Source organism: Crocuta crocuta, unplaced genomic scaffold (assembly GCF_008692635.1).
Source record: "Crocuta crocuta isolate KB4526 unplaced genomic scaffold, BGI_CrCroc_1.0 scaffold184, whole genome shotgun sequence".
Taxonomy (NCBI): Eukaryota; Metazoa; Chordata; class Mammalia; order Carnivora; family Hyaenidae; genus Crocuta; species Crocuta crocuta.
In genome coordinates, this window is record NW_027530006.1 from 4130051 (window position 1) to 4149758 (window position 19708).

Consider the following 19708-nt stretch of genomic DNA (forward strand, 5'->3'; position numbering starts at 1 on the left):
AAAAAAAAAAAGCTGCACAAAAAGAAGACAAACCATATCCTGACCATAAAACATAGCTTAAAAAATGTAAAAAGATTCAGGTCAAACAAAGTATATTCTGACTATAATGGAATTAAACTAGCAATAATTAATACAGTATCTGGGAATAACCAAATATTTAACTATATGTAACCCATGGGTCAGAAAAGACTTAATGAAAATTAGGAAATATTTTAAACTAAATGAAAAACATCAAGATGTGTGAGACATAGCTGAAGTAGTGCTTAGAGGAAAACTTAGACACTCAAATGTTTGTATTAGAAAAGTCTCAAGTTAACAACTTAAGAAATTAGAAAAAGAGCAAATATGTGCAACATTATTATTTTGATTAACACTGCTGGGATGCCTCGGTGGCTCAGTCAGTTAAGCATCCAACTTTGGCTCAGGTCATGGGGGAGTTCGAGCCCCTCGTTAGACTCTGCGCAGACAGTGTGGATCCTCCTCAGGATTCTCTGTCTCCCTCTCTCTGTCCCTTCCATTCACTTTCTCTCTCTAAAAATAATAAATAACATTTAAAAAATAAAAATAAGCAAACATTTAAAAAGAGGAGCTCTCATCACAAAGACAAAAAATGTTTTAGTATCTATAGATGATGGATATTAACTAAACTTACTGAGATAATCATTTCACAATATATAAAAGTCAAGTCAGTACAGTCATGCACCTTAAGCAACACAGTACTATATTTCAACTATATCTTGATAAAACTGGGAGAAAAAAAGAGCAAAATAAATCCGAAACAAACAGAAGCAATTAGTAAGAGTCGTAATCAATAATATTGAACAGCAAATCAATAGAAGTAAATCGAGGGAACCAAGAGCCGATTCTCTAAAAAAAATAAAACTGATGAACTGACGGAAGAAAAAGGAGAAACAAAGATTACCAATACCAATAATGAAGGAAGGGATATCACTAAACTCTACAGGTATTAAAGGGATAAGAAATACTATAAACTCCATGCACATAAATTCAACAACCCCACTGAAATGGACCAATTTTTTAAAAATTTCTGTATCTTTTTTTAATGTTTATTTTTGAGACAGAGTGAGCAGGGGAGGGGCAGGGACAGAGGGAGACACAGAATCTGAAGCAGGCTCCAGGCTGGGAAACTGTCAACACAGAGCCTGACGCAGGATTTGAACTCAGGAGCCATGAGATCATACATAACCCAACCCAAAGCCAGGTGATGAACTGACTAAGCCACCCAGATGCCCCGTTTCAATGGACCAATTTCTTGAAAGCCACAATCTACCAAAACTAACCCAAGAAGAAAAAAAAATTGAATAGTCAGCTCTGTCAATTAAAGAAATGTAATTAGTTACTTTAAATCTTTTTTTTTTTTTTAATGTAAACTCTATCCCCAATGTGAGGCTCAAACTCACAACCCCAAGAACAAGAGTTCATGCTCCACCAACTAAGCTAGCCAGACATTTAGATTTTACGACTCTTAAAATCTTCAGGCCTGGATGGTTTCACTGGTGAATTCCACCAAACATTTAAATTAAAAGACACCACCAATTCTACATAATCTCTTTTAAAAAAAAAGTAGAAGACAGGGCGCCTGGGTGGCTTAGTCANACTCATCTTAGAAGTCTATTACCCTGATGCCAAAAAGTAATTTACAATATTGAAAAAGGCGGATACACTATCCTATTCAGAAAGGTGGGGGTGGGGGGCGCCGGGATGGCTCAGTGGGTTGAGCCTCTGACTTTGGCTCAGGTCATGATCTTCCACTCTGTGGGTTTGAGCCCCGCGGTGGGCTCTGTGCTGACAGTTCAGAGCCTGGAGCTGCTTCAGATTCTGTGTCTCCCTCTCTCTCTGCCCCTCCCCTGCTCACATTCTGGCTCTGTCTCTCTCAAAAATAAATAGACATTAAAATTTAAAAAAAAAAAAAAAAGGTGGGTAGACTGGCCTAAAAATAACTATAATCTAAAACAGCTAGAAAACTCACACCAATCTACAGTAAAGTTCTAGGAATTAATGGATTTGCTTGTGATTTGGGGACAACAGCCCTTGACGAAGGGAGATCTAACATCTGCTGAATTATCTAGATTATTAATTTTGTTCAGTCAAATGCTGGTTATGTGGAAAGGTAGGGGAGTGGGAGTGTACCAATCCCCACCCCCATCAGGAGGTTACTGATAAACCCACCAATGTTCTCTGGTAACCCAGGAACCATTTATTCCAACCTAAAATTTTCAGAACACAACAAAGTACAGTTCTACACCTATAGTTCCATCCCTCATGTTGTCCTTTCTTATTGTACCCTTGGATTAGTTTGAAGCAATCTGGAAATCTCCAACACTCACTATACAGAGAATTAAGGACAAGATTACAAGATTAGTCTGTGCTGGAATTTTGCCATGAAGTTCTACTTCCTGATGAACCAATCAGAGAGCCTTATTTTTAAAACTGCTGTGCAGAGTCCCCAAAGTGAAGAAAACAACCTAATCACATCTTGTAGGAGAAGAGGCCATGACCACTGCTACCAGTTAAAGAATATAACTAGAAAGGCCACAGAGAACCCTGCAAGCTTTATGTCACATATTACCCGAATTTCTTTGAGACAAGACATCCTGTAGGAACTGAACTGACTCATTCAGAATTCCCAGGTCCAACATCATCCATTAACCACTTCTGCTTCCCGTTCAGCTCCATTTCTTTAAAAGAAGTTATACAGGGGTTTTTCTGGGCTATCAAGAAATCTAACTGGGGATGAACATTTTATATAATTTTCTGAGTCTACCTCATTCTACTTCCAAGATGATAAACTTCACTGCTCACTGAAACTGTAACATCCATTAGTGGCTATTTAGGTCTGCAATTAAACAAATGTCAGAGACTACTGAGAAGTTACCCAGAAACTGTCTCCTAGTTTAGAATTTAACCCATAACCCCTACTGCTACACAGAACCTTTAAATGTTAGAATGAAAAAGCCTCTAAATGTAACCAAGGATTACAGCTTATGATGGCAGATGACAGCAAATGCATGACCTCTTATCAGATCTCTTTTCTAACTGGAAGGTAAATAAAGCTATGAAAACCCTGCTCCACAGGTATATCATAAAACAGATAGGCAGTACTCCTTTCCTTATCTTTAAAGAGTAGTAGCCCAGGCATCCTTGACAGCAGTAGTGGAAACAGAAAATGTTTATAAATACAATTCTAATGTCAGACTCTGGAGGAAGCAAACTTTGGCACCTATCATTAGGATACAATAAAACCTGGATTTTAATTTTAGTCCTTTATCTACAATTTGTAACATTCTCCTACTTTGTGGATTTGCATCCTTATCTCTTCCACTAATAACATCATGTGGAGTGCTTTGTTTTCCCCCCCAAAGTATTTAGTAACACCGCTTACTTTTTAAAACATTAAAGTTACTAATTGTCTAAAAACATTTTTTAAAAAATTTTTAGTGTTTATTTGAGAGAGAGACAGACAGACAGACAGGAGTGCGAGCAGAAGCGCAAGAGAGAGAGGGAGACACAGAATCCAAAGCAGGCTTCAGGCTCTGAGCTGTCAGCACAGAGCCTGAAGCGGGGCTGGAACTCACAAAATGAATCATGACCTGAGCAGAAGCTGTACGCCCAATGGACTGAGCCACCCAGGCGCCCCTCCTTTAAACTAGAACACCTCAGGTCTTGCCTCCATTTATTCATTTATCAGTAGAAACATCTCTGCTTGTACATTTATTAGTTTGGCAGTACAGTGGTATGGCTGCAGAAAAGGCCATGGCCTGAATACATCTCCCTTTCAATGGTTATTTTTCACCTTCTGGCTCTCTCTGGGTGTCCCTTAAGAAACACTAAACATTCTAAGGCTACTCCATTAGCCCACTCAGTGTTATCAGCATTGCTTCATACTGAAACTAAGCTCTTAAACGATGGGCAGTCATGAAATACTGAGTCATTGTACAATGCTCAAGTTCCAAACTGCCGTGTCTTCTAAACACCAACATCATTATTTATTCACTAGCTGTCTACAACCCCACTTACTACCATCCAGGTGGGGAGCCTGGCAGGGAATTAAAAGTGCAGAAAGAGGTTGGAGTGACAAGAATGTTTTCCAGTTAGATGTGATTCCTGCATCAAGAATACATCATTGTTATTAGCTTAGGACATATGACACTGACTTACACTATTAATAACAAATAGTAATACTGTTAACAGTAACATGACACCATTCACTTTATTGCCCTCATTTTACAGAAAAGAAAACTTGAGAGCAAGCTCACACACACAGCAGGAAAACTGGGATTTGAACCCAAGTCTGAATTTCAAAACCCTAATGATACCTTCTATTTGAATAAAAATGCTTCACACATTTGAGAGTTGTCTATTGATAAATAAGCAAAGGTCATTATTTGTACAGAAGCTTGAAGTCCATGTTACGTTGCTCAAACACAGGAATAACAAAAAACAAACTCAATGGTCAACTGAGAGATTATAATTGGATACTACTAAGCATACATAGTAAAGTACCAATTTAGTACTCCACCAAGCCAAAACCAATAACCACTACCATACTTACCAACAGGAAGACAAAACAAATAGACCAGCATCCTAGCACATCTGTAATGGATTACAGCAAAGGACAGTCTGTGATTTTAATTTCTCTTACAATGACAGAACCTTCAAGATTCAAAAACTGGTCCCTAACGCCCAGCAGACCTCTGACCTCCATCCTTTCATCCTCCTCCAAAACTGAACTCGTATTCAGTGCTTACTTGAGGGGTGAGGGAGGATCCATTTCATCTGCCATCTAACTGGAGCACATGTTCTGGCCCTTCTCCCCAAATATCGTATCAACCATGGTGATAATTAACAACTACAGAGCATTTATGCCAGGTATTCTGCTGATTTATCTTACCTCACACCATGAGCCCATGCGGCAGCTACTCTCATTCCTAAATCACCAATGAAGAAACTGAAACTTTGAGGGGGTCACACAGCTTTGACAGATCTACAATTCAAATGCAGGCATGTCTGACTCAACATACTTAAACAATACACTACACTGCTTCACTCGAGTAAGTCAATAATTATGGAGCACCTCCTGAGTCAGGCACAGAATTACATTTAAGGGATATAAACAAGGAAGTCTGCAGTCTGGAAGTAGAAACAGATAAAATGATTGGAGCAAATAAATACAATTTTTAACAAAATGCTATGAAAAGGGAGGAAAGGGCAATTAACTTTGTCTGGGAAACGAGTTAAGGCAAGGCTCCACAGATACGGGACCTAAACAATCTGTTTAAGACAGTGCTGTCTAAGGGAAAAGGAGGATCAAGAGATAATGTATCGCAGACAAAGGAAAATGGGTTGGTACCTTGGGTGTCTCATTCTCCATCAACATACTCTAACATGTATTTCATTCAAGGCCTGCTTCCTCCTCCTCCTCCTCACAACCATCTTGCTAATTTTCACTGGCAAAAGCAAGACCCAGTCGGGGCGCCTGGGTGGCTTAGTCGGTTAAGCGTCCGACTTTCGCTTAGGTCATGATCTCTCGATTCTTGGGTTCGAGCCCCGCGTCGGCCTCTGTGCTGACTGCCAGCTCAGATCCTGGAGCCTGTTTCAGAGTCTGTATCTCCCTCTCTCTCTGACCCTCCCCTGCTCACGCTGCCTCTCTCTCTCTCCTAGAAATAAATAAAAATATTTAAAAAAAAAAAAAAAGCAAGACCCAGTCCAAAGTCTGCCAAATACATACACACACACCACTAAAATTAACAAGTGTTCCTAGGAAGCATAATATAGAAAAGTATTACAATGATCAGTAAAATAGCTTTAAAGTATGAATTGCCAAAGAAAGCTAAAAATAAAAATGTCTAAGGAACACCACAAGAGGTGACATCCAGTTTCCCAACTAGTCTCAGTCACAGAACTTGGAAAAGCTGTACTGTATCAAGTGGCAAACTAAGGTCCTAAAGGATTTGTCTGTAAACAGTATTCATCATAGTTCTGTGGACTAGAACATTCAGGCTGAGTTAGAACTGCATTCCAGATTTATCTCAAAACTGTGTCTCTTAACCTCTTTTCACCTTTCTTAGGCAAGTGAGTATCTACTTGACAAGGAGACCAAAGAATCATACAATGCTTCCTATGCGAATGCACTTTATAAAACAGTCAAATGTTTCACTAACTACATAAATGAATAGGTCTTCGCTGCATATTCCTTCTATGTTGTAGACAGATAGTAGAAAAAGATAGTTAAGAAAGAGTAGGATGTCCAAGAACATTCTTTGCAGTAAGTACCCTTAAGAATGACATGGCATAGATGGTACAGCCAGTTCCTTTTTGGTTATATGATAATGTCCACATGATCTAAGATGAGCAGCACTGTCAAATCCACAAAAGACTGTACTTAATGAATCTCTTAGCAGATAACAAACAGCCTAACTGGGATAGGAGGACTGAGGACCACAGTGTGTCTTTTCAATCACATAGTAAAATAATCAGTACTGTAACCCAGTAAGAAAGAAATATGATATCCTGAGTCTAAGACTATCTACATATTGACCCAGCACCTAAGAAAAATCACAACTGAAATCCCAAGACATCAGATATCCTTTATGTTTAAAGCACAACAAATTATACATACCAGCTTTTCTCTTCAGTAGGAAGACAGTATATGAAATGAAATCAGACACTTTCCAAGGACAGAATCATTCCTCTTTAAATTAAATCAGGAAGGCTTCCAAGCCTACAAGAGCCTGAGCCACTCTGAATATACAGCCTTCATTCAGCTGCCTCAAGGGCCTATGGATTAGGACATCTTCTGGGCAGCCTGCAATCCAGGCATAGACTAATGTACATAACCCCACAAACAAGTCAAGATAGCGTAACTGAAATTCTGGAAGAGTAAAGAACATTCTTGTTTACTCCTTGCTTATTAAAACATTTACAAAATAAGTAGTCAGCAGGGTAGGATAACTGACACAAATCACAAGAAAGAAAATATTCTACAATGTTCTTTAGAAGAGAAACCAGGAATGAATTCTCAACTACTTCCTAAATCCCTTACTACTAAGATAAAGATATGAATTGATAAAATTTCAATTCTCAGTTTTAGTCCCACTATATCTAAAAATAATAGCATGAATGCCCTTCCCAAATACAAATTCCCTTTATATCATTAATCATAAAAATACATTTTATACTCAATTCATCCCTATCTCTTCTAAACCCATTCCTTGTTCTCTACCCCATATCCACTACTTGATCCCACAACCATATTCCCCAACATTCACTCAACTCCTTACAAATCCCCCTTTGCCCTGCATATCTGATTCAACCACTAAATCGTACCTACTCTACTTCCCTAATAAAGCTCATATTTTCCTTACTCCTTAACTCTCCCCCCACTCATTACCTCTCAATCAGACCTTTGTAATAACCTTGTGACCAAGTTCCTTTTCATGGCTCTATATATTGCTATTAAATTAATCCTTTGGAAAACAGTCTTACTTCATTCCCCTGAACAAAAATAAAAACTTCAGTGGCTCCGCACGCATACAGATCTACTTTTCCAGTCTCCTGTTTTCTCCTTCATGCAAGTTACACTTAATTCAACAAAATTTCTTGCCCTCAGTTGTGCCTTTGCTACTCTCCCTTTTCCTTCTTGAACATCTTTTCTTCCCTCCATAATACTGGAAGCTGCACAAGAGAAGGAATCACATCTGTTTTGTTCCTCATTATATCTATGTTACCTAGAACACTACTTCAAATACTCATGGATAAACGAAAACTACTCTATTCTCAAAGCTCAATTCAGTGGCCATTCCCACCATAGCCCCACTAAACTGCCTTTCTAAAACACCCCCAAAGTCTTAGTGAGGTCAGGGTTAAGAGATTCCCAAAGCATTTTGTGCCAGTCTTAAGGCACTTAATATTTCTATTCTATACATGGCTACTATGAGCCACATACGCTACCATAAAAAACCTTGTCTGATACATTTATGAATCATCTATCATAATGCTTTGCACACAGTTTAAGTATACATAAAACAGATACACTATGTTTCATATACATTCATTCACTCAATATTTAGAAAACCTATTATATGCAGGGCATCTTGCTTTGTACTGAAATACAGTACTGAAAAAAGGACAAAGGTATGCCCCTATGGAATATACATTCATAAAACAACACATTCATAAAAGAGACAAAGACAATAAACAAGACGATTTCTTAAGGTGGTAAGTGTGGTGAAAATTATGATGGAGGTGATATCATCAATCCTAAATCGGGAAATTACATGCTACAGACAGGATGAGATGAGCATGCAAAAGTTAAAATTGGTCAAACTGGCCCACCTTCAGACACTCCAAAGAAAATTGCAAAAACAAAGTCTTAGTCACAAATATTTCATCACCGAACAGTGGAAAATAATGCCTGCAACCAAAATATGTCTATAAATTAATTAAAGCCTCTAGCATCCATTTCATTTAATATTTTTTATAAAAGGATAGATTTTTGTCCCCTGGAATGAGGCAGAAGGGGATCAAAAGTTCCACCTTGAGCTGATTAAACTTGAATTGCCTATTAGCCATCAAAATAGATAAATCAAATAGACTACATGAGATGACTAAGTATATACAACATGATCCTGCCACTGTTATCAAGAAAGCATATACTGAGCATTATGCTAAGTGAAATAAGTCAGAAAGAAAGAGAAAGACACTTCTATGTGAAATCTTAAAAAAAAAAAAAAAAGGACTCAGAGAACAAATTGTTGGTTGCCAGAGGCAGGGAGTAGGGGGAGGATGGGAGGCGACAGGTGAACAGGTGTAGGGGCCACAGGGTACAATCTTCCAATTATAAAATTAATAAGATGTAATGTACAGCATGGTAACTATAGTTAATAGTACTACCCTGCATATTTGAAAGTTGCTAAAAAGTGTACCTTATACGTTCTCATCCTAAGATAAAAAATTTAACTATGCATGGTGATGTATGTCAACTAGACTGACTGGGATTACCATTTTGCAGTATATACAAATATGCAATCACTACATTATACACCTGAAGATAATATGTTATAGGTTAATTATATGTCAATAACAAAAAAAAAAGTATATTATTTGTGTGCGTGTACTTATATATATATGTAAAGGAATAGAGAAAAATTAGAAGGATATACAGTTTAATAGTGATTAAATCCTAATGGTATTAAAGATTATTTTTTATTTATGTATCTATACTCTTTTTATAGTTTTTTTTTAGCATCTATTTAAGAGAGAGAAAGAGAAAGAGCGCGTGTGCACAAGGCACAAGCAGGGGAGGGGCAAAGAGAAAGAGAGAGAGAGAGCATCCAAAACAGGCTCCAAAACCCAACACGGGGCTCGAATCCACAAACCACAAGATCATGACCTGAGCTGAAGTCAGAAGCTCAACCAACTGAGCCACACAGGCGTCCCACATCTACCCTCTTTTTTAAAAAATATGGATTATGTGTATTCTTTTTAAGAACAAATGTTTTAGGGGCGCCTGGGTGGCTCAGTCGGTTGAGCGTCTGACTTCGGCTCAGGTCATGATCTCGCAGTTCATGGGTTTGAGCCCCGAGTTGGGCTCTGGCTGACAGCTAGCTAAGAGCCTGGAGCCTATTTCAGAGTCTGTATCTCCCTCTCTCTCTGACCCTCCCCTACTCACGCGGTCTCTCTCTCTCTCTCTCCTGGAAATAAATAAAAATATAAAAAATAAATAAATAAAACATTTAAAAAATTTAAAAAACAAAAGAAACATGTTTTAAGTCCTTTAATTCAGCCAGTAAATGAAAAAAATAATACAATTAAATAAAGAAACCAAAACCTGGGAGTCAAACAGCTAGATTTTGGAGCAGGGAAAAAAGTGGGTTTCTTCCATTTCCTGGCTTTTCCTCTGATAAGAACTATTTAAAAATAATGTAGTCAACATATGTGCATTCAAACATTCGCTAGATAAAATGAGCTGTCAAGAAAAGGTAGGTCTAGGGGCGCCTGGGTGGCTTAGTCGGTTAAGCGTCCGACTTTCCGACTTTCGCTTAGGTCATGATCTCGCGGTTCGTGGGTTCGAGCCCCGCGTCGGGCTCTGTGCTGACTGCCAGCTCGGAGCCTGGAGCCTGTTTCAGTCTGTGACTCCCTCTCTCTCTGACCCTCCCCTGCTCACGCTGTCTCTCTCTCCTAGAAATAAATAAAAAACATTAAAAAAAAAAAGAAAAGGTAGGTCTAGTGACCAGTATCTAAACCGGACCTTAAGCCCCCTTCAGAGAGGAAACTCTGCCAAAAGCTCTTTGGTACAGGCTGCATGTAGCCTGAAGGGCCCACTCCTCATCTAGGAGAGGATGGGCTACCTGCCACCACACAGTATACTGCCTGTTGGCATTGCAAATTTATGGTTGTCAATAGTGATTAAACTGACTCTAGTCATAAATCTTGGTTTAAAAATTAAAGCAAACACATGTAAACAGATGCCAGTATTATGGTCTTATCCAAATTTAAAATGACAATCTAAGCATACACTTGTACAAGGTGCCTAACTTCTAGAGGGCAGGTAGTACCGCCAAGGGCCACTCTCTTCTTCCTGCTGGGATCAGTCTACTTCTCTATCTTGTACTATAAAGCTGCATTCTTAACCCTCATTCTTAACACTATGCTACACTTTGCATACTTTCTATGAAAATGGGAATATGGATTCATAAAGATATTCTTTATTTTTTATTTTGAATAAGTCTATTTGAAAATATATTTGAGCACCTAGTATGTGTCAGGCACTGTTTCAGGGAACAGGAATATACCAGTGAACAAAAGCAACAGAAATCCCTGACTTCAAGGAGAGCACAATGCAATAACCTAGCAGCTAACATTTATGAAGCACTTTCATATTATATGCCTTGTTTTGAACACTGTTCAAAATGTTTTATAAGTTTATAACAACTATGAGATAGAAACTACTATTATTCCCATTTTGCATGTAAGGAAACAGACACTGAAGTTAAATAACTTGCCAAAAATAACACAAGTCAAAAAGTAAGGATTTGAACCTCAACAGTCTGGCTCTCAATTACTAACCTCTATGCCATTCTAACTCATGCAGCCACTTAAACATATTCCAAACAAACTCATTCATACCACATCCATATGCTGACAAATTTGGGCTCCAATATATTCTTCAGTAATATTATTTTGATAAAGCTAAAGCAATTGTTATCAAGTAAATTGGTTAAAAACACACTTTTAGAATTATTTTGCCAATCATCATCCAAGATTTAAAAAAAAAAACAAATGATTACTTTTCCAACCCAGTTTAAAAGGGCTTCAATTTTCAAGTCACTACTCTGATACCTGAAACCTAAAATTCTTTTGCTAGAATTTTAATTTTTTAAAAATACAGTATTCTTAGAGAGGATTTTAAAATGAACCTTAAAACATAAATTAATTTAAATTAACTCTAAAGCTTAGATTTCTTTAATGTAAAAAATTCCTTTTGGAATATGAAGAATGTTATTCTAGTGTATAAAACTAGACAAACTATGAAATCGGATCCAAATACAAGATCCAATGTCTAATTTAAGAAACAGTGTAACCTTTAAAAAAAAATAGCACAATAGAATATAAGCTTTGTGGTTTTGACTCTGAAGAAAGAAATCACATTATTTCATTAGAGATTCCAATTTTGGTTTGTTACATCTCAGAAAAACTAAATGCCTGAGTGAAATAAGTCAGTCAGAAGACAAATATACGTTTTCACTCATATGTGGATCTTGAGAAACTTAACGGAAGTCCATAGAGGAAGGAAAGGGGGAAAATAGTTACAAAGAGGGAAGGCAAACCACAAGAGACTCTTAAACACAGAGAACAAACTAAAGGTGCATGGGACTGTGAGGGAGAGGAGAAAATGGATGATGGGCATTGAGGAGGGCACTTAGGATGGGCACTGGGTGTTGTATGTAAGTCAAGTTGACCGTAAATTATATTTAAAAAAAAAAATAAATGCTTAAAATTGTCATTTAATTTTGACCTATTTAGCAAATGTTAGTACTTTCCATAGCTTTTTTTATATATGAGCAAAGAACACTAATCAACTTTTATAATTATAAATGATACCCAAGCTATTCATTCAAAAAATTTCATACACTAGGGACACCTGTAGGGCTCAGTCAGTTAAGTCTCTTGATTTCGGCTCTGGTCATGATCTCATGGCTTGTAAGATCCAGCCCCCATCAGGCTCTGCAGGGTTCTGTGCTGATAGTGCAAAGCCTGCCTGGGATTCTCTCCCTCTCCCTCGGTCCCTCCCCTGCTCATGCATGTTCTTGTTCTCTCTCTCTCACTCTCTCTCTTTCTCTCTCAAAATAAATAAACATTAAAACACATACACTCCCCCCAAAAAAATCCTATTTTATAGCCTCAAAAAGTGGTCTCCCTGGCAAATGTTCTTAGATTCTGATTTAGAAAAGAATATTTAACACTCACAAAAAGCAGCATTATACCATAATAGGACAAGATTAGGTAAGGACTGCATGGAAATATGCCAGATTCCTGGAATACAAACTCCTAATGCAATCCACCAGTAAGTTTAAAACAAATTAGATCCAGATAGCTAAAGGAGATCAGCTGTATTTATAAGACTTGCCTGCAAAGTTCAATAAAAAAGAAAATTGAAAAAGGAATTATGTTCTCTATAGTCTCAGTCCAAGCTGAACATAAACAGATACATCTTTAAACATTAAACACAGAAACAGAGCAATTGCCTAATAAAATAGTTCAAAAATACTTCTGGTTTACTTTACTTATCAACAAAACTAAGTATGTTTTGCCCTAAAAATAACAGAATGAGTGCTTAGCTTAATTCCAACTTCATACATGAAATCTATTCAGAAGACACTGTCAGTAGGACATACTTTCTGGACAGCAATTTGGCCATTTGACATGAAATATGTTTCTATCTTTTGACCCCATGATGTAACTCTGGAATTCATACTTAGGAAATGCAGATCAAATTGATGTACAATTGCAAAACCCTGGAAACTACTCCAATGTCCAATAATAAGGAAACAATCAAATATATTATGGTATAGCCACATGATATGCCACAAGAGAATAAATTACAAGGGCATTAAAATGACTTTACACACAGAAAAATGCATACACCGTAATTAAGAAAAAAATCTAGGGATCATCTCAAAACTTTTTTTTAAGTTTAAAAGTATCTAGATGTATACATTTAAAAAGGACAAAAAGGGAATACTTTTTTTTAACTTTATTTATTTTGAGAGAGTGGGGGAGGGGAAGAGAGAGAGGAAGAGAGAATCCCAGGCAGGCTACACTGTCATCAGAAACCTCTATGCAGGGCTTGAACTCAGGACTACAAGATCATGACCTGAGCTGAGATTGAGTCATTTAACTGACTGAGCTACCCAGGTACCCCTCAAAAAGGGAATATTTTGAAAACTTTGGATGATGAAGACCACAAGTGGTTTCTCCTACTTTATGCTGTTTTTTTCAAATTTCTACTAATGACCCTGTATTATTTTGAAAGTCAGAAAAAATTTCTAAAAATAAACTTAAGTAACTAGTTTTTATAGTTGCAATCCATTTTGTATCCATGCTCCTTACCACCCATTTTTATCTCTGAGAAAGTTAAAAAGTGCCTCAAATTGTGAGATATATTCTAAGTCAGCAATTTAAAAATTCCTTTTTTGTTTTGGAATGTTTGAGAGAGAAAGAGCATGCCCACAAGTGGGGGAAGGGGCAGAGAGAGTGAGAGAATCTCAAGCAGGCTCCACACTGTTAGCATCGCCCAATGTGGGGCTGGATCTCACAATCAGGGAGACCATAACCTAAGCCACAACCAAGAGTTGGACGCTTAACTACTGAGCCACCCAGGCACCCCTAAGTCAGTAATTTAAAATGCATTATTGCACCAGCTTCTTCATGAGAACATTTGGCTTTTGAGACTCTAGGTCTGCATGGCAAAAATACTGGGACTGGGGATGAAGGATAAAGAGCCTAGAGTGAAGCTCCTTGGCAGGATGCCTCTGTTCCACAACCCCTAATGTGAATTGGAAGACCACCTCATTGGAAGGCTAGTTTCTAAAGTTTCAAATTTACTAACCTTTACACTTAAGCCATATTGTATTTTCTTTAAAAACTGTTTTTGCCATTCTTATCCTAAAATAACTAAATAATAAACACTCTGATCAAACCCAGACTTATTTCTTTTCTTTTTTAATGTTGATCTATTTTGATAGAGAGCCCACATGTGGGGGGAGGGGAGGAGAGAGACTCCCAACCAGGCTTCAGGCTGTCAGCACAGAACCATGAGATCATGACCTGAGCCAAATCAAGAGTAGGATGCTTAACCAACTGAGCCTCTATTTCTGCTTTTTAAAGACAATGGACATAGCTCAATAACCCAATAATCCCTGTTAGCCAGTTATTTAAATGTCCAAACATTATAATAGTCCACTATTTCTATTTTACACAAATTTATCATTCCTTCCCCTAATTCATATCCTCAAATATAAATACACACATACATAAAATAGTCCTCAAATGTTAACCAACATGCTTAAGATACTTGGATTTAAAATGTTATCCAGATTCAGGGCACCTAGGTGGGTCAGGTGGCTGAGCACCCAACCAGGACCATCAGGTCATGATCTTCCAGTCTGTGAGTTGGAGCCACCGCATCCAGCTTGCTACTGTCAGCGTGGAGTCTGCTTTGGATCCTCTGTCCTCTCTCTGTCCCTCCCCCACTCATGCTCTCTCTCTCAAAAACAAATAAAATAAAGCTTAAAAAAATAATAGAACAAAATGTTATCCACATTCATAAGAAGAGCATATTTATGTACAAATAAATGAAAAAAGATATTTAAAGGATTAAGATTTTCCAATCCACAGCTCTAGGAGTCTAATCTCAGCTAGATCTTACAGAGGCAGATAAAGAAGTACAAGCACACTGGCCATAGGTTCTAATTTTATCTCTGCTAATTAGCTTTGTTGCCTTAGGAATTTCACTTACTTTTCTGAATCTTCTAGCTACATCTATAAAATGAGAGTAAAAATTAGACCACCTAATTAAAGTTTCTACAAACTCTAAAAAATATATTCTGGGTTCAAATTTCTACAATCTTTCAAAATATCTCCTTTTCCTAATTCTCAACAGTTAATAAACTCTTCCTTGAATTAACCTGTGAAGTACTAATACAAATTTTTTATTTTACTCATTTCAAAAATACACAGTGTCTATAAAAGTTAGCCTAGAACACCTTGGTAAATCCTACTAAACATTTCTTAGTAACTATCCTATAACCCGTGTAAGAGTCTCTGTTAAAAATAAAGATTACTCAACAAACATTACACATATAGGACACGTGATTTATTATGCAATAACTGCCAGAATAGTTAGCAATGGGCAGTATTTCATACCCTAACACTAATGAGAAAACTAAAGACTAGAGGGGCTTCTTTTTTTAATGTAAAAGCCAAGAGTACACTATGTACGTTAAGGGTCTCAATGTAAAAATATCAGATCAAACGGAGCATCACTGAAGTTTTGAAACCACAAGAATATGAATTTTAGGATTGAACCTCTCTGTAAATAGACTACCTGATTTCAGAATGGACCAAACCCTACACAAACCTTTCTAGTAAGTTAAACAACATGAAATTTTTCATAACTTTTAAGGAAAAAGATAAAGCCACATTTCATTTTTACAAAAAGTTGATTTTTACCTGAAAAAAAAACAGAGTTCACCTGAAGCTTTTCATGCCTAAGTTACTTGCTGAATGTGAGTAAATAAATGGCCAACTTTCTACAGTGACACACTCAACCCATCTGTATTTCTGAGTCTATAAATCAAACATTTTATACAAAACACAAAGAACAGTGCAGTAATTTTTTTAAAGACAAGGCTAAATTCACTATTTTGGAAACATTGTTCTTATCTAAAAGTCTGTAGCATCACCTTTAATTACTAACCTTTTCCTCATCCTCAATATAGTCTATAATAATCACAGATTAGGTTAGAGTCAGATTTTTTTTAAAAGGTGTTAAATTTATTAAGGTCTCTTTTTGTCAGCATCTTAAAGGTTATAAGCAAATACAGTCCGGATTTTTTTCTAAACCAAACTTAACCCATATAATTATAATTCAAAAAGAATAGGCTAGGGATGCCTGGGTGGCTCAGTTGGTTAAGAGTCCAACTTCAGCTCGGCTCATTATCTCACATAGTGGGAGTTGAGCTCAGGAGCCTGGAGCCTGGTTCAGATTCTCTCTGCCCCTTCCCCGCTTTTACTCTGGTGCTCTCCCTCTCAAAAATAAATATCAAGAAAAAAGAACATTCTAAAGTAAAAAAAAAAAAAAAAAAACAACAGAACCACTGGTTCATTTTAAGTTCAACAGCATTCCAGAAGCTCTGTTGTTAAAATAATCTAACACAATTAAAAAAAAAAATTAGGGGTGGGGGGAGGAGAAGAGTACATGATATGATCATAACCACAATCCATAAATCCACTACTGGAGCCCACGTTTGGATAAATTAGATTCAAAGAAGGAAATGACCACGACTAATTCCCTTCTGAATGTTTTTCAAAACAGTTTCTGCAGTAAAGGAGTGTATCCACTACAAATAACAGCTACCGCTTACCTAGCCCCGTCTTTGGGTAGGCATAGTGCTGGGCATATCTGTCATTTCATTTACTCCGCAAAACAACTCTTTCAGAAACATATTATTACCTCTACTTAATAGCTGAGAAAGCAAGGGCTGAAAGAGGATACAAGGCTGAGTGGCAGAGCCAGACTGCACACCCGGGGTTCCTCCTGCACTTCAAAGTTCTTGCTCGTTATATTAAGCTACGCTGTCTACAAAATAAATAAATAAACAAGCAAGCAAGCAAGATGTTCATGTTTATGTCTTTAGAAGTTCTTCAGAGATTTACTTGAGATTTCTGAAGCATAACTACTTCTCTGCAACAAATTCAACAACTAATTGTAGCGACAGACCTATATCTACACTGTGTTAATTCAGTTTTGTCAAAAGGATAGGGTTTACAAGGAGACTTTAATTTTTACCTCAAGGGATACCAGAAAATGTATCGTGAACTCAGGTTTTAACTTTCCCACCTCATATAAAAGCTCTACTATGGATATTGAATCCAAAGGTTTTATTTTTTAACGTATTAACACAAGCACATTCCACTCTACCTGTTGAAAAGACAGTCATCTCAAGCCAAAAAAATAAAAATAAAAACTTATCGCAAAAGGAGCCAAACAAGTAGGTAATTTCTTTATACTTATATGCAACATCCTTCAAAGGAAGTTTGGATCTCTGCTAATCTTTTTCGTCAAATCTTACTCACTCTTGCTACTCTACTACTGCGGGACTGAGAGTCACACGTTACATGTCTTCTCCCACAAGGGAGCTGTGTTTGTCATTCCTGTAACCAAACCAGTTGGGCAACTAGTCCATTAAATAAGGATTGCAACCACCATCTAGAAGGTGGAAGAACGGCTGCCACCCCTCTGTAGAATAATTCTAAAGCTCCCCCCTGACAAGTACAAGCACCTATCAGCTAAGAGTGAGTCACATCAACTCCTGGCCTCGAAAGACAGAAGAGAATCTCTCTTATGCCTTCCCCAACTAACCACCCAAGCAAAATTTAATAATCATCCTTCAGTCAATCACTGCTGAATAAACACCACCCTATATGTAGGTTCCCAGGGCAATTTCCATCCCAGACACCCATTTCCTGCCCAGCTCCTTCCCTTCACTCCCCTCCAAGCAAGAAACACTCTCACCAAAGACCAACTCCTCCTTTTTCAAGCAAGTTAAGCGACTACCCATGCAACTCTTCGGACCACTGGCTCCGGAAAAGCAGAGACCCCCGAACTGTTTGGCTAAGTAAAGGCTGCGGGCCCCTGTGGGGCGGACTGGCTGCAAGGGTTTCTCCTCAGTCTCTCCCAGGGAGCTCGGCAGCAATGAACTCGATCTCGGCTCCCCAAGGGGAACGACTGAAAACCAGTAACTGAACCACAAGGAGCCAGCTGCCCACAGAATTCGGGAAGGGGCCCACACCGCTCCCCTGCTTTCCTCACGACGGGGCTCTCCGTCCCGAGCGGCTACTGGAGGGACGCTCTCGAGTCTTACGCGTTCTCACGGGACTGAGAGACTCGCCAATCCCTCCTCTCGGGAAGGGACAGGCCGGAGTTAAGCGCTCGGGTGCCACCCTCCCCCAAAAGCAAGCCCCAAGGAAATCCCAATCCTGAAAAACGTGACAAGGCCGACTTTACCCTTTCCAAGCCGCGGTCGCGTCGTGGACCCAGCCCTTTGTAGAACATGACTAAATGGAATTAACCCTTCGGCGGCCGAAATCAGCGCTACACCTCAGGCGGCAACACGCGCGAACTCCAAACCCCGGCCCCCGCCGAGGCGACAGGAACGCCTTGCCTCCAGCCTCCGTCCCACTCGCCCCATCGCGCTGAGGGGAGCCCCGGCCCCCGCCTTCGGGCCAGCACCGGGCCGGACCCGCGGGCTGCGGCGCCCCGGGGGCGGCGAGCGGGCGGCACTCACCGCGATGACATTGACGAAGGTGGTCTTGCCCGAGTACTGCAGCCCCACCAGCGTCAGCTCCATCTCCTCTTTCCAGAAGAGCGAGCGGAACCAGTCCAGCAGGCGGGAGATGAGCGCCAGCATGATGGCGGCCGGGCGGGAGAACGGACGGGCGGACGCGGACAGCAACAGCGACGGCCTGCACACGAGCGGGCCTCAGCCCCGGACCCCTCAACGGCTCCTCGGGGCCGCGGCAGACCACTGGCGGACACGGGCGGGCGGCGGCGGCCGGAGCCGGGAAGCCNGGTCATATGACTCGCCCTACCCCCCACGCTCTTCCCCGCGCCGCCGTCGGCGCACACGGCAAGAGCGGCGTGGCGGGTCCGGCCAGATGCGTCCGCTGCCTGCAGCGCCACCTGCTGGATCCTCCCTGCAGCACGGCTCCCTTTTGGCCACACCTCCCTCCCCCCGTAATGTTGGTTTGTTCACCCCATCATTCTACATTCGTTCTAAGCAGAAAGGATTCAAGACTCTGGGGGCCTCCGCGTGGGATAAAAATCTCTTCCGACATTTGTGGTAGCAAAAGATGGGAAGCCACAAGTGTTCATCAGGAGGGACCTGATTAAAGAAACTATAGTGTGGCCCTAAAAGGGAATACTATGCAACTATAAAAACGAATAAGGAAATTCTCTGTAAAGGGATATGGAATGATGTCCAAGATATATTTTCAAAGGCCTTAAATGCAAAGCATGTACCTGTATAAAAATATGTATTGTATTTGGATAAAGAAATACTGCAAGACCAATTAAAAAAATGATTTCCTCTGGGGTAAAAGAAACTGGATGGCCAGAGGCAGGAATCAGAATGAGACGTCTCTAGGTATCTTTTTGTATCACTGACTTACAACCATGGAAATGAGTTGCCTGTTCAAAAGTTTAATTAAAAAATAAATTAATGAACACTGGGTGTTGTATGGAAACCAATTTGACAATAAATTATATTAAAAATAAATTAAAATATCTGCAAAGATTTCAAATTAAAAAAAAGAACCTTGCCCTCATGGAGCATACATTCTAGTGAGGAGACACGTAATATAATAAACAAATAACTATAAGATTTGATGCCATGTAGTACTGAGT

At 39.1% G+C, this 19708-nt stretch overlaps 1 protein-coding gene across 1 annotated transcript in view; it reads right to left on the minus strand.

Annotated features, from left to right (window-relative positions):
* ARL8B (ARF like GTPase 8B) overlaps nucleotides 1–18867 on the minus strand; it is a 54144-nt gene extending 35277 nt beyond the window's left edge. The window contains exon 1 of the mRNA XM_077763739.1: nucleotides 18591–18867. Within this exon, the coding sequence (XP_077619865.1) occupies nucleotides 18591–18713 (123 nt within the window). The 5' untranslated portion in view covers nucleotides 18714–18867. The remainder of the gene's footprint in view (nucleotides 1–18590) is intronic.
* Nucleotides 18868–19708: the final 841 nt, after the last annotated feature.